This window comes from Piliocolobus tephrosceles, chromosome 13 (assembly GCF_002776525.5).
Source record: "Piliocolobus tephrosceles isolate RC106 chromosome 13, ASM277652v3, whole genome shotgun sequence".
Taxonomy (NCBI): Eukaryota; Metazoa; Chordata; class Mammalia; order Primates; family Cercopithecidae; genus Piliocolobus; species Piliocolobus tephrosceles.
The window spans coordinates 29,888,995-29,911,040 of record NC_045446.1 but is presented as its reverse complement, the minus strand read 5'-3'; the positions used below and the strand labels follow the sequence as shown (position 1 = coordinate 29,911,040).

Below are 22,046 nucleotides of genomic sequence, written 5' to 3'. Positions count from 1 at the left end.
GCCACACCATACCGTACTATACTAACTATACTGTTCTATGCCACACCGTACTGTACTATACTAACTATACTGTTCTTTGCCATACCATACTGTACTAACTATACTGTACCATACTATAGCAACTATACTGTACTGTACCACACTATATTAACTATGCTATACTGTACTATGCTATACTACACTAACTACATTGTATACTGTACTATACCAGACAAGCTATACTGACTATACTGTAGTATACCATGCCAACTATACTATATCATACTGCACTGTACTGTACTGCACTATACTAACTATACTATTACTGTACTGTACTATCTACACTATCCTACACTGTACTATACCAACTGTACTGTACTGTACTGTACCAACTATACTATATTGTATGACACTATAGTATATTATATTTACTACACCACAGTATACTGTACTATACTGTACTATACTATACTAACTGTACTGTACTAACTATACTATATTGTATTATACTGTAGTATACTATACTAACTATACTGTACTATGCTATACTATGCTATACTATACAGTATAGTGTATTATACAGTATAGTGTATTATATTAACTATACTGTACTGTACGAAGTGTACTATATTGTATTATACTGCAGCATACTATACTAATCATACCATACTGTACTGTACTAACTATACTATACTGTACTATACTAACTATACTGCACCATATATTACATTCTGCTGCACATACTGTACTGTACTGTACTAACTACATTATACTATACTATACTAACTATACTGTACCATATATTACATTCTACTATACATACTGAACTATACAAACTAGACTACACTATGCTATACTCTACTATACTATACTTATACTCCACTATACTATACTAACTATACTGTACTGTGCTATACTATACTCTACTGTATTATACTAACTATACTGTACTGTACCAACTATAATATATTGTATTATACTGCAGCATTCTATACCAATCATACCATATTGTACTGTACTAACTATACTATACTGTACATACTATACTATACTATGCTGTACCATATATTGCATTCTACTGTACCTACTGTACTATACAAACTAGACTGTACTAACTATGCTATACTGTACTATACTAACTATACTGCACTATACTATACTAACTATACTGCACTGTACTGTAGTATACTAACTATACTATATTGTGCTACACTATACTATACCAACTATACTGTACTGTGTTACACTATACCATACCAACTATACTATACTACGCTATGCTATACTACATTATACTGTACAACTATCCCTGCTGCATCATCTAGTATGTATACTGCCATTGCTGAATGAAGGAAGGGCAGGAATGACATCCTGTGCCCCACACTGCTGCTTAGGGTGACTTCTCTCAGTGCCACTGGGTCATGCCAGCTTGCCAGCTGAACCTCCTGCAGTGGCTCCCCATTTCTTCCAGGATGAAGGCTGCACAGTAAGTAGGCCTTTCACAGACTGACCCCCACCCAGATCTCCAGCCTTATCTCTTTCTGCTTCCCAACTTTTTCCCTTCCCTTGGGTCAAATGGTTCCACTGGGGGCGTGGCTTTCTCCTGCCTCAGGACCTTTGCACAGACTCCCCACCCTCCACTTCTACACAGCAGACTTCTCACAAGACCTCTTCAGGAAGGCTTCTCTGAGCTGACCCTCTGGGTTAGACCCCTTATGAGCCTCATAGAGAGCACCTGTGTGTTCCTTGGTATCACAATACTGGGCCCACCTTACTGGAAAGATTCATCTCTTTTTCTCCTCCACTATTAGCTGATACTTATGGAGCACTTATTAAATGCCAAGTGCTTGTTAAAGGCTTCACATAGAGTATCTCATTTCATCCTTATAACAACCCTGTGTCATACTATCATGATTTTCATTTTATTGAGGAGGAATTGGAAGCCCAGAGAGCTTAAGAATTTTATCCAAATGGTGGAACCAGAGAGTTCTCATTCCAAAGCTAATATTCATAACTACTACTTTATCATGTCTTTCACAGCAGGTGTTCAATAGACATTTAATGAACCATTATTAGCTAAGATTTGTTAAGCATTTGCTATTGTCGGATGCTCACTCGACCTTTCCCACTAATGTGTCTATTACTATCCCCAGATCGATCTGTTGTTTTGATTTAATCTTTTAGGAAAAGAGAAAACAAATGGAGTCATAAACCAAGGTGAATTATTAAGTGTGAGAAGACAATAAGCCTTCATTGAAATGCCAAGATGGCAGGAAGTGGGAGGGAAAACATTGCCCTTTTGATTTTGATAATTTCTCCCGTGTTTTGGAGGAAGGCGATCTGGCTTGGTGGGAGGAACACAGTACAGGTCAGCATGAGAGGAGTTTATGAGGCTGGTGGGAGTTACTTCTGTGGGTCTTGCCGAGATAACCCTGTTTCTTTCTGTTCCTAGTTCTGCAGTGATGGCTTTGAAGGTACTCGTTGGTTGACTAGTCAAGGCCTCGCTTGGCTGGTGGTGGCAGGGGCAGGGGGCTGAAGTCATTACTGCCATGTTAATATTGAGGCAGGTTCCCAAATCAACCTCCACCAGCACTGGGTGGTGGATCTGTAGCACCACCGTGAACCCACTATATTTCTCTGTAAATGCCAGTTGTGTTTCAGGGTGCAGCTCTCCCTGGCTCACAACTTTCGTCACCTTGACTATGTCCCTGTAGCTGGTGGGGATTGAGGGGAGACATGGCCCAGGCTCTCTGCAGTCTGTGGGATTTGGAGAGGCTTGGTTGGCCTTGAGCCTGGACACTTTTAAAATGTGGCCAAAGGATATATCCTCAATTGTTGATTACAAGCACTCCAGAAGCTGGGGTGGGGGCCTGAGTTGCAGGGTTTCCAAAACGAGTTTATCATATCCCAATGACACTCGCAGTCCAGCCATGGAGCCCACACCCCATGCCAGGCTGGTGCAGAGAAGCTCTGAGGCTCAGGAGCAGGGAGGTGCCTGGCAGCGAACCCAGGACTGTAGGCTTGGTTCCTGGGCCCAGCATACCCTCTACCGGCATTTCTGCAGTGGAAGTGGGTGGGGAGTAGGGCAGGTGGAGAGAAGAGACCAAGCAGAGAGGGAAGGGGTTGTTTTGCTTTGGCCAGCTCTGACAGTTTTGTAGCTTGTGTGTCTGGGCACCTTCAGTGGGCACTAAGTGAAAAATAGTCCTGTTGTTTGAACTGTTGTCAAGCTGGGCCCAGACCTTGAGGAGTTCCTGGGCCTTGGATCTCAACTGAGTGGGCAGCAGAGTGAACAGAAGGGTCTAGGAACATGTGTGCATATGTGCATGTGTGTGCGTGTGTGTGTGTGTGTGCATGTGTGAGTGTGCATAGCACAATGTAAAAAGCATAGACTTTGAGGAAATGTGTTGGATCTCAGCCCTGCACTTACTTGCAGGTTATTACACCTCCAGTTTCCTCAGATGCAAATGGAGATAATAACACTCCCTAATGGAGCTAGGACAAGGATTAAATGAGATAACAGAAGCAGAATACTTGGCACAGTGTTATGCTTAGCACATAGTAAGTGCTTAGTGTTCATTTTCATTGAAGACCCAATGGGAACATTGCAGAAAGCCCCAGGATGTCACTTTGTCCTCATTGGCCAGGTCTTGGCCTTTGGATGGCATGTCAGCACTGAAAGGCAACCTCTCATTTTTGTGTTAGGGAATATCTGAGACCATGAAACATCACCCGAGCCATAGGCACCGTGACCACATGTCCTGGACTTTCCGAAATGGGCTCATTGTATAAACTACCAACTTGTTGTCTTCATACCTCCCCTTGTGCCCATCAAACTATCGATTAGGGTTTCTGTTTGGGGAAAGCATTGTCATCAGGGTTGGGGGAGAGCCAGAGATGGTCCTCAGGGGTCTCGGGGGAAGGCCATGGTGTCCTGACCAAGACATTGAGGCTGGAATATGGCAAAGCTTCTGGGGCTGGCTCTCAGGTGGACTTAAACTTCTTAACCCTCACTTCAGTCTAGTTCTAGGCTCCCAAATGGAGCAGACAGGGAAGAGCCCGTGGCACCCACCATCAGCAGAGGGCTTGTCTCCATGAGTGCATGCTCCTGACATGCTAGCCCAGAGCCCTTGCCCCACCACTTCTATTTCTAGAAAATTCTCCCCACCTTTTCCCCATCGCTGGGTCCGGGCCACCATCATCCTCACTCCTCTGGGCAGGAGCCTCCTGGCTAGACTGCTTTCTCTCCCAGACAATAGCAGCCCAAGAGATCTTAAAATGTAAATGTGATCTGACCACTTTCATGCTTATGACCTTTCAGTGGCTTTCCAGCTTGCTCAGAATGAAATCCTAACTCTGCTGCCCACAAAGTGGTGTGTGATCTGGCCCTACCCTGCTCTCGGCCTCAGCTCCCATCCCTCCTTCTGCTAATGCTGCTGAGACTACTGATGCCGTGAGTATTATACAAGTTATTATGCCTCCACCATCACAGAATTGAACGGCTCAGTAGAATCTGAGCAGTTCAAGATGGCAGCCATCTGTGGCTACTGAGCACCTGAAATTTGGCTATGCAACTGAGGAGCTGAATTTTAATATAACTTAAGTAATTAAACTGGCCCCATGTGGCTAGTGGCTACTGTACTGGCCAAGCTAATGCTAGACTCACTGGCCTTCTTTGGTTCTTTCTCTAAGACACCAAGATTGTTCCTGCATCTGGACCTCCGCACTGGCCATTCACTGCTTGGAACCTTTTCTTCTCTCTCTTTTCCTGGCTAACTTCTGCTCATGCTTTAATTCAAATCTCTCTCCCTCCAAATAGCTGTCTTTGGACTCAGTTTAAATGCAATCTTCCCCATTACACACAAAGCACCCTGATCTTTTGCTTTGTAATATCATCATGATGAGCAGTTATGTATTTATAATTTGGGTTATTTGTTTAATCTCTCTACCCCGACCTTGCCTCAATGACAGCAAGACTCAAATAGTGCTCATCACCGCAGCTACAGTGCCAAGCTCTGGGTCTGGCATATATTAAGCGTTCAATAAATGTTTGTTCAAAGAATGAAGGAAACAGGAGAGAAATAAATGGGTAAGGGGAGCAAAGGCATGAAGGGCTTCAGATTTAGACACACATGGCTCATCTGTTGCCTTCTAAGCATGTCACCTTTAACCTCTAAGCTTCAGTTTCTACCCCTATAAAAAGGTTATAGTACTAGGACTTGTCTCATATTGGGAAGATTACCTGACACAATGTCTATAAAGATTTTAGCACCGGGCCTGGTTCACAGGAAGCACTCAATAAATGCTAGCTATCATCTTCATCCTCATCCTCCTCCTCATCATCATCACCACACTGAATCTAACTGTGGCTAGTTATATATTCAGGTAACACCTACTTCAAAAGAACTTACTGGGCACACCTTCTCTTTCTATTGCATTAGCTTCCTTTTGTTGTGTGGAAGGCAGGCTGGTAAGTGATTCCCATTTGTAGGTGAAGACACTGACCCCTGGAGAAAGGGTTGGTCAGATCTGGGTCACTACTACTTAGAGAGTAAAGCAAATGCCTGCCTGTGGCTCAAGCCTTTGGCCACAGTAATGTCTCCCGGGCTTTATAGGCTCATTTCTTCCAGGGGCTTTGCCTGGGTTAGGTGAGGTGGTAAAAGCTGGGATTTACATCCCCCAGGCTGCTGCAGATGGATCACAAGGGATTCTACCAGCACCAGGAAGCAGTGTGAGCTTTGTTCACAGGTGGGTGAGATGCTACACCTGAGGGCCCCGAGTGATGAAACCTGGCAGAATGCAGAGCTGCTCGTGTGAGGGGAACTGTGGTCTGCGGAGCAGGGCGCACCTGCTTAAGCCTGTAGCATGTGATCCACGAACTGGCTATTCCTGTGCTAAAGCACCAAAAACAAAACAAAACACAAAATTCCAAAAACTTTTGTTAACTAGGATCCAAGTAACCTGAGTCCTCAGCTGATTGTTTGGGACTTTAAGGAGGAAAAAATCATAAACCATAAGAACACTCCCTCTGTGTCTGCCCCTCCAGTTTGCACCCTTCAGAGGCCTTGGAAATCACCATTTGCTCTGCTCCCTCTCTGCAGATGACTGAGCTGAAGCCCATGGGGGAATGGGGTTTGCCCAGGACCACATCTCCTCCTGGCTTCTGGGCCAGGGACTCAGTAACTAATAGCAATCATCACTGTCATCTTTAAAAAATGAAAGCACCAAAGATCCCTTTCCCAAGCCTTCTTCATTGGCCAAAGTGAAACAGGGAAGGTTAATCATTAGAATCAACAAGGTTATTTGAGATCCTCCATCATCTTATAATTATAAACTCTACCTACTTAGTGAGCTCAGAGTCTTCTTAAGCATGATGAACCACAAGGCTTCTAATAGTATTAGAAGTATTACAAGTAATACATAGACAAACAGATACTGGTTTTCGGAGCATCTACACTGGTGGCGCATCCTGGGCTCTTTGTGTGCATCGTTTCTCAAACTCACTACGACCCACAAGGGTCACACTATTTTAAAGATAGGGGAAGGGAGTTTCAGAGGATAAGCAATCCACAGACCCAAGCTATGGTCCTACAGACCCACGCCCACGCTCTTTCTGTCATACTCTTTCCACCACGCTTTTCCCCACTGCCTTCTCCAGGTCTGGGATTGTTTCGGTTCATCAGCTTTTCAGTATGATCCTAAAAGAATGGTCAAGCCCATGTGCCAATGACAGTCTTGACAGAGCCTTGGGTGGTTAGCGCTTGGTTACTTACAGTCTTTGATGGTGGGCTTGCTTTCTTCAGCGTCATTAAAAAAGGAGTAACCTGAGAAAGAAAAAAAAAAATCCACAAAGCATACCATGCAATCCTGGTTTCCACTGACCAGGCCAGGAGAGGGGGGTACTGGAGGGAAGTGGAGTGACTGTCCCTCTTGAGGTTGGTTATATTTTAGCGGGAACCTTGGAGACCATCTGGCCTTACTTACAGTGCCACCCTGAAGCCATCCCCGAGAGGTGATAATTTCCTCATTTTTAAAGGTCATTTGGAGGGAGCACCCAGAACCAGGCTTCCCAGCAGCCTCTGCAGATTTTCTGAGGAGGCACTTGGGAGTAAGCTCTAGTCTGGGGTCCAGGACTGGGCTCTGAGCTGGGCTGGGCTACTGACTCCTGTGCAGCCTTACTCAGTCACTCAGTCTCTGGGCTTGTTGGTTATTCTCACTGATATCACGAGATAAAACACCCACTAAGCCCCCCTTTGGCTAGAAGTCTATAGTCTCTGACATGACCTCTCATCCCTTGGGGATTGGAATGCCTGTTATGTGCTGGTCAGTGGGGAGAACGGACATAAGAGGTTGCAAGAAGTGCAAAGGTCTATGTGAATGCTGAGTTTAATGAGGACGTGGAAGATGACATCAGGGCCTTGGTTCCCTCCTCTGTAGAATGGGGTGGGCTGGGGTTGAAAGGAGTTTCAGATTGTGTTTTCACATAGCAGTGTAGGCTGAAGGATACCTATGTCCTAGCTTGGTCCAACATGAGGACTAATTTCTATTTGCTAAGCAGACTCGAGCAGGGCACAGCTGTGATTGTTTGTTCCTGGTGTCATGTTCTCATTGGTTTTGGTCAGCCAGGCGCCTCAGTTGACTCTGTCCAAAGGGCCGACTGAGAACAGGATGGGAGACAGAAGAGGGGCTCATTCCTCTCCTAGGCTGCGGAAGCCACCCTCTGACCTTGCCTCTCAGCAACCAGTGTCCCCAGGTGTCTGGGCCCTTAAATCCTACTGCAATACCTACGGTGCTAGATGATGCCCAGGCCTTCCAGCCCCCTTCCAGCTACTCTCCTCGACAAAACTGCCTTGTTCTCTGTCCTGTTCTGCCAGAGTCCAAACCTATGGGGAGGTATAAGGCATACATGAGGTAATAACCCCCAGTTCACTGTAGAATTTATGATCCCAATGGAGACACTTTTGAGAATGAAAGGTAGTGCTATGGTAACAATAATTACTCCAGGGTCACAGGTAGAAACGATGTTTCCTGGGCAAACGGGAACAGCATGAACTTTGATCACAATATACATATCTCCACAATCTACAATCCACGTATCTGCTTGAGAAACATTAAAAGAGGAATTTCAGAATGGAGTAGATTGGTGGAGTAGATAGTTTTACTGCTCAACATGGAACCCTCCTGGCCTAGAGAGTGCTTGAAATCCTACCATTAAAGGTGGCATTGTGACTGCAGGAATTCCTTAGAATAAGAAGAGATAATGTATGGCCTATTAAAAAGCAGTTGGTTTAGCCTATTAGTTTTGCACAGAGCCCTGGGGTAATAAAACCAGGGACAGGTTTTTTTTTTTTTTGACGGAATTTTGCTCTTTTTGCCCAGGCTAATGTGCAATGATGCAATCTCGGCTCACTGCAACCTCCACCTCCTGGGTTCAAGTGATTCTCATGCCTCAGCCTCCTGAGTAACTGGGATTATAGGCACGAACTACCATGCCTGGCTAATTTTGTATTTTTAGTAGAGACGGGGTTTCACCATGTTGGCCAGGCTCGTCTTGAATTCCTGACCTTAGGTGATCTGCCTGCCTCAGCCTCCCAAAGTATTGTGATTACAGGCCTGAGCCACTGTGCCTGGCCAACAGGTTTTTTTTATTTTTTTTTGATGTGACCATTGCCAGGGAAGAGAGGTGGGAGATGCCAGCACAGGGGCTGCACAATGGCGTGGAGATGAATGAGGTTGACTTGACATTTGACCAAGCTGGCATTGCCAAGCTGCATCTTTTTCCAGAATAAAATACACCCCTCTCCGTGGCCCTAGGATTTTTGTGTAAGCCTGGGAGGATCCTAAATGGAGTCCCAAGCTCCTTCTGGAGCCGTTGTGACTTGGTCAAACTTGTCCTCTTTCAGGGAGTGCCCTCTCTGAGCAGAGGACACAGATCACAGCTCTTGGCAGGTCATTGTCACTGGAGTTTTGGCTCCCAGGGCCCAAGCCACGTAGTGCCCAAGGGCCACCATTCTTAGCTTTTCTGCCCTCAAGCGCTCATGATGGATGAGGATCAAGAGGAGGGCAAAAAATCACAGAGCAGGAGGGTCCTCTGTGGGTTTTCTGTCCAAACAAGAGTTGCTGTCATAGCCTCCTCTTCAAGCAGGGGGCTATTGGACTACTTGATTATCTACAGTGGTGGGATCGTCCTATCTCCTGTATCTTCTGAATTACCTTTTCAAAAGAAAGTGCTAACTTTTAAAAAGGTCCTTCTTAAAATTGAGCTGAGACATGTTTCCTTTAACATCCTATAATATACCTCTTGGTTATATTAATGGTGATGGAAACAGCTGCCATTTACTGCATGCATTTCTATCTTCATATGCTGTGCTAGGTAATATTTCCCTGAATCCTCTCAAAAAGCCCATGGAGGTGTCATTATTCCATTGGACAGATGAGGCAGTGGGGATTCCGGCAGGTTAAGCCACTCACCAGAGGTTCCATAGCTCGGGAGGTATTGGAGCCAGGGTTGGAACACAGGTCTTTCGGATCTCCAAGTCCTTGTTTTGTACTGAATTTCTGTGAATCAGCCCTGTTTGCTGTGTGACCTTGAGGAAGTTACTCAGTGTCTCAGGATATCAGTTCCTTTATCTATGTGTGATTTTGAAACATTAGAGCTCGATGTTCTCAAAGAACCTTTCTGGATTGAAAAAATGTCCATCGACATTCTGTATGCAAAAGGCCAGTTGAAGGTTAATAATGCTATTGGCGCCACCTTCTGGCCACTTGATCCTTGACCATTAGGAATGTGATGATAATTAGCTGGACTCCTGTGGAAATGGTGAGTCTATTTAATTATATTCCTCTTCCGCTTAATGAGAGATGAAGCACAAACCTCTTTTTTGTCCATCCTGTGTGGTTTCAAATCATTATGAAGATACTGTATTATTATCAGCCTGGTGCCTGGGCAGTCCCTGAACGTGGTGTTAGTTTTTATTTTTTTTTAAAATGCACTCAACTTGAATTTTTGTAACTTGCTCCCTTTTCCCTAAAATCCCCAATTCTGGCATACTAGCTTCCAGTTATTGAAGGTTTGGGTTAACGAGAACTCCAGTTAGTAAAATTTTGCTGTGCAAGTCACACGATGGGAAAGGACTTCTCAAAGTGGTTTGGTCCTAATCCTGGTCCCTCCCCTGGAGGCCCGGCCCTCTGAACACTGACCTTGTGTGCGGATGTTCTGGAGGATGAAGTACAGGTACTCGCCACAGAGGCCAGCTGCCTCGACAAACTCCTCCTGCGTCATGCTGCACAGCTGCAAGCCGCTGATGTTGAAGTGGCAGAAGGAGATGCAATTGGTGTCCAACTTGTACTGATCGCAGCAGAACTGGAGCCACTCCCACACGTGACGCTTAGTCCAGTATTCAGGGTGGACTGATGTCCAGTATGAGTCGCAGGCTGCACCAAAGGAGAAAGAAGTGAGGGACGACAGTCCCAAGACAGCCTTCGAGAGGGCCCCTGAAGGATCCATCAGTTAAGTGACAACCTCATCCCTCAGCCAACGAGTTGAAAGGGCCTCCAGTCCTGGGTGTTCTGCAGCGCCCAGGTCACCTTCTATTCTGCAGAGAAAACCAGAGGGACTGGATCCTACAAAGATGAACTTTGGCATCAGAGAGCAAATGACAGGGACAAGAAATAACCAGACTTAGCGCTGATGCTGAAAAAAAGGCATTTAGTGGAGAAAGAAAGAAAACAGCCCTTCAGTTATTTGATTCCAGATAACATGATATCAAAAAAACAAACTCAGATGTTTGACAACCTGGGTTGAAATTCTGATTCTACTACTTTCCACTTGGGCAAGGTCTGTGGGCATTGAAGTCTCAGTTTCCTCATCTGTAAAATGGGGACAATATGCTCAACGTCCAGGACTGTTATGGAGTTTGGGGTTAATGTATGTAGAATGGTGCACAGAAACTTACCAACCAATTCAATAGTTACTAAATGCCTACTGTGTGTCAGACACCATTTGAAGCTGGTTTGATTCCCTGTGCTTTAAAGGACAGCTGCCCAATGCTGGCTATTTGTTTCTGCACAGTTACTGGCCATCTTGTGCCAAGAACCTTGGGTTATTAGACATTGCCCAGAGTCTGACAGTCCTTGGGTCACCATGGTAGGCACCCCTAGAGGAAGGTGGTCACGGGACAGTTGGTTATATTGTTGTTCTTGTGTTTTTGGTGGTGTTCGGAGTAATTTCTATCCTGAGATCAGAGCCCCTCCCTCCTTTAGAGGAGTTGTGTACATGCCTAGACAGTTGTGAGTGCCATCTGTCTGGGAGGCTGGGATGTGGCTCTGCCTGGCCCAGGGGTAGAGATTCGGTGTTCGACAGTTCTGTCCTACCGTTCTTAGGAGAAATGGAAAGTGGGGTGGACATAAGGTATGGAAGAGGTGAGGTATTAGGTACTTGGTCAGGCTCTTTGACATAAACAATTATTGTATCTGCCATGGAATACATTCATTCATTCATTTCCTTCAATAAATAAAAACTTTAGTTTCCTTACCGGTAAATTTGGAATAATTATAGCAACTATATCATAGTGTTGCTCTGCAGATTAAAGGACTTAATATACATAAAAGTACCTGGAACAGAGCCTGGAGGATTTAAATGCTATTACAAACATTATTATTGAATATCTACTATGAACAGCCACACATCGTGTATTAAGGATTTAAGGCAGACAAGTTTGGTCCCTGTCCCCCAGGAGATCACAGAAGAGGAACTTGAAAGTCATGGAGGACTTTCCCAAGAACCCACGCCAGTGTGTGGCAGAGCTGGATTTGAACCCTCGCCTGAACTCGAAAGCCATTGCTCTCCCCACGCCGCCCTACGGGTCCTCAGAGGGACAGCACAGAGCAGAGATGGAACATGAAGAGTGGCTGAGGCACAGAGAGAGCTGGAGAGAACATAACACGAGGGCCTGAGAAGAAAGGCAGAGAGCAGAGAATGGCTAAGGTGACAATGACAGAAAGGGTCTCTCACATGTTAGACTCCACAGCAAATGGCAGCAGTGTCATTTGCAGCATTTAAAGGTGAGTAGAACTCGCAGCATTGTCAGTTGCTGATGATTCCAGGCAGGAGGTGGGTCCTGTGCCAGTAAGGTGCACTACTCACTCAGCACCCTCTGCGTGCCAGCCGAGGCGTTACGTGTTTTTGTCGTCTTAAGTTTCTCAGGTCCTCTCAACAATCCTATCCAGTAGGTGTAACTGTGCTATTCCACAAAAGAGGAGCTAGAGGCTCCCCTTAAAACTCAAAGGTCTTCCAGAGATCTCTTTTACCACCGAAGGAGGGGTGGAGGGGCAGTTGATTTATTTTATTTAAAAATTTTCAGAATTTTATACGCATTCACATCAAAGTGTCAATATTGTGCCAGGATGCTTGAGGCTGATGTCGTAGCCTCTACCTGGCAGATAGGAAGAGCCAGGGAGCCGGTGAGATCAGGTCTTGCTCACTGGCCACTGGCTGGAGCCGACCTACCAGGCCTGTGGGGGCTCTTCAGGGCAGGCAGGGGCTCCTGGCAGAACAAGGGGCCACTCCTGAGTTCGGCCTGAGCTTTCATCTACTGATTTCTGGCTTTAGTAAACCTGAGGGGCCTTTGGACTTTCCTGGCGTCCACTGGGAGATGTTTATGAGCCTTGACATTTTTCAGCTGCGGGTTCTGCCCGGGCCCTGCCCTAGATGGCTATCAGTGTGCGGCCATGGAAGGCACAGTTGATTTCTTTTCATGGAAAGGTTTCGCCAAGGCTCTGTTCCCCCGTTTCCCTCCCCTCCCCTCTCTGCTTCCACCCGCTTGTTATTTTCTTTGGCACTTGAAGAGGGCCATATTGTTTGCGGAAGCCAAGGGGGCCTCAAGGATTCGGAGAAACGCCTGGGCGGGGAGTCGGCCCCAAGCCGGGAAGGTGTTGCTGGCGCTGGCTCCCTGCTCCTCGGCGGCGCTTGGCTTTGAAGCTCACCCACAGAGCGGCTTTGTGTGCGGCCCTGGCCCCTGGAGGGGAGCCAGAGCCTTGCGGAGGCTCCCTCTCCTCATCCACAAGCTCCTTCCACAGCCCCAGAACTGGGAGGAAAATGGCTGCTCTGGGTGCTATGACAGGCCTCCAGGGGGCGCTTTTCCGGGGGTCCCATCCTCAGGACCGCAGGAGGGCGGCAGAGCGGAGGCTGCCCAGACGAGGGAGGCCGCCATCAGCCCTTCCTCACCCGTCCCTCCACTGCTCTCCTCTCTCAGGAGGCTCCATGGCCCGGAGTCTTCTCACAGGGGCTTCTCTTTGGATGGAACGTGGGCCCCATCTGCCTTCTCCGGAGGAATGTCTGCTCATCCTCACTCCCCCTCACAGAGGGTCTCCCCCTCCCCCTCCCCACTCAGTGCCCCTCAGGCGTCCTCCTCATCCCTCCCCTCCAGACTTAGAGCTTTTGCTCACCCTGAACCAGGAGTGCTTGGAGCCTGGCCTAGCCCACCACAGGCCTATCTCAGTGAGTGTGACTGACCAGGTGACTGACACTCTCTCCACTTTACACATGAGGAGACTGCCATTCCAGGGACTGACGGGACCCCTGTAAGGTCACACGGCAGGTGAGTAAAGGCGTTAGGCCCCGCCAACTCTTCTTGATTGTGGGCATTTTCCCTCCTACCATGCCCCACTCTTCTTGGTTGAGGAGGACCAAATTGGGCACATATCTCAAGACTGACTAAAGTTAGATTTGGATGAAGGCACATATGTATAATTGTAATTATAAATAATGGATAAGCAGAGCCTGACTAGAAAAAATAAAAAATACAATCTAGGTTTGAAGAATCAGAAAGAGGATGGAAAGACTGAAGATGATAGTGTTTAGAACCTTAATGAAGACATGATGAAGACCCTTTTGCTACTTGGAAGACATGAACTCAGGGGAATAAAATAAGGGGTAATATACTGGCACACTATATTATTTTTAATGGGTTGTGTTGTCTAGAAATGTAGAGTGATTTTCTCAATGCTTCTATCATTTATAAAATAATCTCAACATTTTGAGGAAGTTGAGCCATGAGGCCCTTCTCTCTCTGTCGACCGTAGAGACCCATCCTGGGCCTGGTAGGCTTACTCTGAATGCCCATAGGTCACTATTATTAAGCAGCAGGCTCTGCCAGCTCCTTTGAAGTCTGAAGTGGGTCAGGACACTGTTTCAGGGCCAGCTGCATTGGATGGAAGAATTGAGCTAGAGGGAGTTTTCAGAAATTCTGCGGGTATTCTCACAAGTGATGCTATAACCTGAGATGCATTTAAATTCAGAAGGAGGACTTTAGCTTTCAGCGCTGGGTAGGTGCACAAGATGCCCACAGGGTCAGCAGATAATGTCCATGCCTGAAGTGGCCCCATGTGGAGACAGTGGGGATTGGAAAGTTCACGCCAAAGTGGACAATGGTTACCTGACCCCTTGCCTTGTGGAAAGGTGGGCCTTGTGTTGCCAGGACCAGATTACTAACTGAAATCTCCTGATTTCTATTTTCAAGTGTGGCAACTGACTTGATTTTTACAAAACACCACGGGAAGCCCAGTCAAAATGTTTTCATGTGCTGGATCACTCCTGGCCATCACTTTGTGATGAAGAATCTCACAGGCTTTTGGACACTTGTCTCCTTCAAGATTATTGTTTAGAGTGGGCATGCTAAGACTTTGAAGGATTCTTTTATGGTTGAATAATATTTTCTTCAAGTTAAAACGTATCTGGAAAAAAGCAACCCTGTTTTGCTGGGAGTGGAGGTGAAGGTACTAGCTCCAGGAGGCTCCTTGAAAATCACTGTTCTCAAACTTGAAACCAGGATTCCTATATTTTGAATTCCCCTTCAAAGTTGAAAGGGCACATGATCTCTCACACTTAGTAGTCCTGTCTCCTTGGACTCATCTGCAAAATAAAAATAATAGGACCTACTTATTTGGTCTATTAAAAGGATTATGTAAATTAATACATGAAAAGTACTTAGAACAGGGCCAGGCTTATGGCAAGTGCTCATTAAATATCATCCACTTACACTTGTCAATATTAGGGTTACCTCCTGGGTTTCCCATGCCACCACTTTAATTACATTCCTTCAAACACGTCTAAATTTTTTTTTAAATGTGTAAGCCAGCAGCTTTGTCCCTTTCTAGACCTTCGGTTTATTTTCTTCATTAAAAAAATAGGAATTATATTAGAAACCAAACTTAGAAACCAAACCTAGCTAATTTGTCTTTGCATTGCCAGCCTGAGTTAGGTGCCTTAATGCTGCCATCTTTGGTTTAAAAGACACAGGCGAGTCTGTGTTTGACTTTGTAAAATGCTTAATCATCAGGATGCACACAAGACTCAGGCTTCTGAAACTGAGCAGAGGAGAGCGTGGTGGTGGTGGTGCTGTATCCCCAGGGTGCGCAGAGCAGTTAATTGAAAGTCACGTAATATTCATTGTGCATCTTCAATAGATAGGCCAGAGGGTGGGTCCGATAATCCCCCACCTCCATTCTTTGTTATAGATAATTGATGTCTTCTCAACCTTATTAAGCAGTGTTCTTAAAAAATCATTTCCAGGTTGGGTGCAGGGGCTCACGTCTGTAATCCCAGAACTTTGGGAGGCTGAAGCAGGTGTATCACCTGAGATCAAGGGTTCAAGACCAGCCTGGCCAACAAGGTGAAACCCCGTCTCTACTAATAATACAAAAATTATCCGGGCTTGGTGGTGCACGCCTGTAATCCCAGCTACTTGAGAGGCTGAGGCAGGAGAATTGATTGAACCTGGGAGGTGGAGGTTGCAGCGAGCCAAGATGGCGCCATTGCACTCCAGCCTGGGTGACAGGAGAGAAGAAACTCCATCTCCAAAAAAAAAAAAAAAAAAAAAAAAAAAAAAATCCAGACAAGTCCTTTGGCCATCTCTTCCAAATGGATTGTTGTCCCTAAGCCCTTGCTATATAAAGATCCTGGAACCCACACTGTTCATTTTCTTGGAGCCTCACTCAAAGCAAAAATTTTGAGGGAAAAATTTAATTTTTTGTTTGTTTTTTTGAGACAGGGTCTCACTCTGTCATCCGGGTTGGAGTGCAGTTGCTTGAACACAGCTCACTGCAGGCTCACCCTCCTGGGCTCAGGAAGTCCTCCTGCCTCAGCCTCTTGAGTAGCTGGGACCACAGGTGTGCAACACCATGCACGGCTAATTTTTTAATTTTGTAGAAACGGGGTCTCACCATGTTGCCCAGGCTGGTTGGTCTTGAACTCCTGGGCTCAGGCAATCCTCCTGCTTTAGCCTCCCAAATTGTTGAGATTTCAGGCATGAGCCACTGTGCCTGGTGTGATTTTTATATTACAACAAAATAGATATGCAGCAGAATGCAAAATCTGCAGGTTGTAAAAGAAGTTTGAGCTTAGAGCTTTCAGTTATGTCCCTCTGGAGCAGATCTTGATCTTTCTTCTCTGCTGACTGGGGAGCAGTGATAAGAAAGTTTATGAAGTTAGATGAACCTGCCAGCTACAGGAATTCTGTACAAGAATCCAATTCTTGTGCCCAGCCTCCATTCTAGGATTCTGCCAATGAGCCTCTTGGAGTGGAAGGGAGCTTCCCATAGAAGTCACAGGGTTGGGTGTGGCAACTGAGCCTGGGCTGTGGAGACGGACCTTCCTGATTTGAAATCTTGGCTCTTCGATGGATTAGCTGTGCAACTCTAACAAACTGTCCTAACCTCTCTGGACCTCAACTTCCTTCATTAGTAAAATAAAAATAACAATAGTACCTATATCTTAGGAGGTTTGTTGTGAAAAGGAAATGATGCATGTAAAGAACTTAGCCCAGTATCTGAACGACAGTAAGTTTTCAGTATAAGTCACCTGTTATTGGTTATTATTTTGGGACTACATTTGTTCTCAGGGAAAAAGGGTCTTCCTCAATCTAGCTGAAGAACAACTACAGTAAAGCAAGCTCAGGGCTTGGCTGGGACAAGACAGACAGTCTGGGTCAGAGGAGGCCCGAGGTAGACAACCTTGGACCATAATTAGCATGATTTACTAGCACAGGGAGTTGGGAAAGTGTTTTGCCCGGGGCAGCACTGAAGAGAGGTGGTGAATGAACTGGGCAGCAGAGGCACCACCAATTGCTGCTTTGTCACGGAAAGGAAGGACTTTATGAGGGAAAACCTGAAATGATAAATGGCTTTTAAGTTTCCTCCTAGAGCCAGGCCAGCTCCATCCCATACCTCTTCCTGGCTTCCCAGCATAGCCTGTGGAAAGATTTAGAGCATGAGATGGAAAAGTAAAGTCCAGTGCAGCATAGGAAACTGGATAGAGAAAAGAGGAGAAGGGCTGGCTGCAAAGTAGCCATGGCCTTGGGAGCCATGTAGTTAGGAAGGGGCCAAGAGAGCCAAGCTCTGAGCAGTCCTGGGGCCATGGCCAACCAGAAGACTCAGGTGCATGTTGACTGGGCTAGAGGTGAGTCCTCCTGAGGTGTGGGTGCTGCCACAGGGCTCACCTCAGACTTTCAGATGATTTTGTATTTGTTGATCTGGTTTTGATTTGGAAGTTCTTAGATTCTTTCCTTTGTATCTGCTTTCAAACTTCTATACATAAAACATGAAGCTTGCTTAGGAAAGCCCATGTGGGGATCCAAATGCCTCTTTCTCTGACCAGTGGGTTTTGCAGCTTTCTTCCCTTACAAAAAGTGCTTTCTTCAAATAAAATCTCACATTGTGCAATAATATTATAGCTAACATATTTATCGAGCACTTAGTATGTGCCTGTCATCACGCTAAATGCTTTGTGCTTTCTCATGTTGTCCTCAACGCAATGCTATGAAGTCCTATATCATGTAACTCATTTTACAAAGGGAGAAAGTAAGGTTCATGGGTATGACCCTTTTCAAGCTCACATAACCCGTAAGTGGCAGAGCTAGGAATGGGTTATCTGGGTGTATTCTGGCTCCTGCAGCCCAGCCTCACTGTGCTCTACTGTCTTCAGAATTAAAGTGGAGGAGCACGCTTAGGGATGGAGGTGGAGACAGAAGGACTGAAGCCCCATCTTCTCAAATGTCACTTCCACTGCCTTCTCTGGTGGTCCCTGAGGAACATCTGGGAAACCCCCAAAGCCTCCGGGAACCTCAGTTTAGAAACCTCTGCAGCTGATAAAGTATAAGCAAGATTCCAAAGCAAAGGAGGCGCTGCATGTGTGTGTGTGTGGCACGTTGGCTGTCAGGGGAGGGATGTGGGTCCGTGGAGGTTAAGGAAAGAACTCCAGAAAGAAAGTAGCGGCAAGGCCAGGGTACTCAATGACTACCGGAGGGCTGGCTACTGGAACTCGACTGGAGAAACCATCTTTTAAAAATATCGTATGCATGTGAACTACATGCAGCCTCCCCCCCAACCAACCCTCCCGCCCACTTGGATACATTTTCCAGTAGTTATCATTCTTTACTTTGAAAAAGCCACAGGCAAGGCAGGGTGAGTTCATGACATTCTAGAGTATTTTGCAATCTGTGACTGTCCATCCTCCAGCCTGCAGTGCAGCCAAGCAGAAGTCCTGCTTCAAAGAACAGGTCAGAATCCTTTGTGGTTACCACACCAGGGCACGGATTCAGCCGCACTCTGCTCAAGCCATTTGAAGGGTTTTTGAGAACAGCTGGTTTTCCTAAATAGGCTGAGTGTTCCACCCTTCCTTCTCCCAGACATCATTTGTCTAGAAGGCCCATCATTTTTTTTTTTTCTCCTTTTACTTCCCTTCCCTCAGGTCTCAAATATCTAAGCTGTTAAAAATTCTGAACTGGGAAGCTTGAGATGGAGATCTGTTGTTATTTTTGTTCAATATGGACAATGAAGAGAGAAGAGGGAAGGCTGTTTTTCTACCCAACAGGGAGTGGTGAGGAGTTCTTGGCTGGGGGGAGCACTTCCCAAGTGCCAGGCATGTGACTAAACACTTTGTACACAAAATCTCATTCAATCTCCCCAGCTCTAGGAGGCAGAGGAAAGCATATCTCAAAAAACTGGCTGCAGGTCACATGGCTGGTAAGTGGCAGTGCCTGCCCATGAACCTGGGTGAACAGGAAGCTGCCATTGGGACAATCTTGAGGGGGGCCCAGAATTCCAGATAGTATTTCCCAGGAGGTGGGTAAGGACCGCAGGAGAGGTGTCTCAGAGCCCGCTGGCCACGGAGCAGGGAAAGTTGGCTGAGCATTGCCCAGAGGCAAAGCTGGCTGTCTCCTGACCCAGCCCTGGCAGAGGGGGCTTTTGCAGAAATTCCAGACAGATGCACCTCTCTGGGTGGCAACATCGTTGTTGAAAAAAGACAGAAGGCCCCTCCTGCTGTCCCTCCCACCTGTGGGATGCGGAGGAGAGCAGGGGCTATGAGGCTCACCTGATGCCCAGGCAGCTCCAAGAGAGGTGTTTACTCCAGGTGAACATTTCGCACTGAACTTTGACCTTTTGGAGGTCAGAGATACTCAGCTTCCCCTGAAATACCGAGGGCTGGTGGCTACTCGACAGCCTGGGGGCTCCATCCCTCAGGGAGCCTTAGGAACCTGGGCCAGTCTCGAAGGATATTTTATTTTCACTGGCCGCATGCCTTAATGGGAATTTCTGTTCTCTCAATGGGTCGTGGGAAGAGAAGGCTGTGTCTTCGATATTGCCTGATGCAGGAATCACAGAAGCTTCTGGAAGGAATCCTAGCAATGACCTGGTCTAACCTTTCATGACACTGATGGAAATGCAGAAGCCTCTGGCCGGAGGGCCATGTCTGAGTATCTAAGACTTGGATGGATTTAGGAACTCTGGCAACGCCACTGGTGATCACGTCTGTTAACCTCATTCTTTAAAATTGTGGCAAAATATACACAATATAACACTTAACCATTTTCACTCTTCTTAAGGGTCCAGTTCAGTGGCATTAAGCACATTCACATTGTTGTGCAGTCATTGGTGCTATTCACTTCCAGAACTTATTCATTATCCCAAAATGAAACTAATCCTTTTTTTTCTTTCTTTTTTTTTTTTGACATGGAGTCTCCCCCGTTGCTCAGGCTGGAATGCAGTGGCACACTCACAGCTCACTGCAGCTTCAACCTTCTGAGCTCAAGGGATCCTCCTTCCTCAGCCTCCCGAGTAGCTGGGACTACAGGTGCGTGCCACCATGTCCAGCTAATTTTTGTATTTTTTCATAGAGACGGGGTTTCTCCACGTTGCCCAGGCTGGTCTCAAATTCCTGACCTCAGGTGATCTGCCTGCCTTGGCCTCCCAAAGTGCTGGGATTACAGGCAGGAGCCACTGTGCCTGCTGCCTGACTCTTTTTTTTTTTTTTCTCTCTGTCACTCAGGCTGGAGTGCAGTTGCATGATTGCAGCTCACTGCAGCCTCAGTCTTCCAGGCTCAAGGGATCCTCCTGCCTCAGCCTCCCAAGTAGCTAGGACTACAGGCATGTGCCACCATACCCAGCTAATTTTTAAACAATTTTTTATAGATACGAGGTCTCACTATGTTGCCCAGGCTGGTCTCCAGTTCCTACGCTCAAGTGATAATCCTGCCTCGGCCTTCCAAAGTGCTAGGATTACAGGTGTGAGCCACCACGTCCAGCTAATCCTTCAATTTTTTAAACACTTATGTGTGCTTACCAGGTACCAGACTGTGTCCTAAACACTTCCCATGTAATAACTCATTTCATTCGCATATGAGTCATTGTGTAGCATTGTGGTCATTCCCATTTTACAGATGAGAAAACTAACTGGGACATGAGAGGTTAAGATGACACAGCCAGTGTCAAAGCCAGACTTCCCATTTGGGACACACCAGGTCTTCATGACACAGAGCTGCTGCTTCACTGTCTAGGCCATTGCCTGGGGCAGGTGGTTGTGGCCCACCCCTCCCCCTGCCACCCCAACTGCTTCCCAGCAGAATAGGCAGAAAGAAGGGGCTCCCACAATGGCAGGTCTGGGTTAAGTGAGGCCTGGCATTATGCATAGGTAGAGAGAGAGCCTGGAGCTGGGCCCCACCACTGTGGGACACATAGGGAGGGCAGGGCGACTTGAAAGTTTTCACTTTCCTCCTTCGGATTTAACCTGTTAACCAAATTTCAAGGTAAGGAGATGGAGTACATTTCTCATATCTTTCTGGGAAATAAGGTGCTTCTTACACCTAAAGGAGAATTGTACAATGTATCTGTTCGATTCAAGTCCAAATGCAATGATCTAGACCTTACAGATGATGGTAAGAGATTTCACGTATGCGTGTGTGCGTGCGCACGCACGTGTGTGTGTGTCCTTGTAGGGTGGGGGCAGGTGTGGGATTCCATTATGTAGGTAAGTGCCTCAAGTCTGTGAGTGTGGCCTGGCCCCTGGCCCCAGAGGCAGGGGCTTCTGGTAGTGGACTTTTTGCAGCCCCTGGAGACATAGTGTCTTTTGCACACTGCCTGCCTCCGGATACTGAGTCTGGACTCCTACATGGGGTTAACACTCAGTGAGGACTGACAGCTTATTTGGCACTTGCAGGACCGCCTAGCAGTGTGTGCTCCTGTCGTGCCAGCAGTCAGCCAGGTGTGCTGTGATGTGCGGTCACCCAAGCACCTCAGTGACAGAGGCCCTCAGAGGGTTTCGTGGGGCAAAGCTTGGCTGGCCTCCCTCCGGCATGGGATTTTCTCAAGGTCCCATGCTGCCTTCTCAGGTGGAGAAATCCTGGCTGAGAGAGAGGAGGAAGGGTGGGGAGGGAGGCCTGGGGAACAGCGAGCGGCTCAAATTTACTGAGCACTTGTTTTGTGCCAGGCTACCTATTTACACCCTTTGGCTCCCTTAGTCCTTATAGTAGCTCTCATCACCCCTGGTTTAGGGAAAAAGAAATAGAAGCTCAGAGAATAATGATATATTAATATCAATAACCACAGTGTGATATCAATTATAAGATGGGTCAACTTGCATGGAGCTTAACTGTGAGGCCCAGGGCAGGTCACTTAGCCTCTCCGTATCTCAGTTTCTTCATTTATAAGACAGGGATAATAATTGTTCATCTCATCGGGCTTTGGCAAGGATGAGATGGTGCTTGGCACAAGGTTTGGCACACAGCTCGTGTTCAGTA

The 22,046-nt window shown here is 46.6% G+C and overlaps 1 protein-coding gene across 4 annotated transcripts in view; it reads right to left on the bottom strand.

Moving 5' to 3' along the window:
• Positions 1-22,046, bottom strand: part of ELF5 (E74 like ETS transcription factor 5) — a 35,635-nt gene that overhangs the window by 4,983 nt on the left and 8,606 nt on the right. For 2 of the 4 annotated variants that reach the window (XM_023185560.3, XM_023185559.2), the window contains exons 3-4: positions 10,177-10,410; positions 6,750-6,800 (exon numbers count right to left, since the gene is read on the bottom strand). The exons of 1 other annotated variant lie outside the window; for it this stretch is intronic. In XM_023185560.3, the coding sequence (XP_023041328.1) occupies positions 6,750-6,800; positions 10,177-10,410 (285 nt within the window). The remainder of the gene's footprint in view (positions 1-6,749; positions 6,801-10,176; positions 10,411-22,046) is intronic. One more of the 4 variants, XM_023185561.2, reaches the window with a different exon arrangement.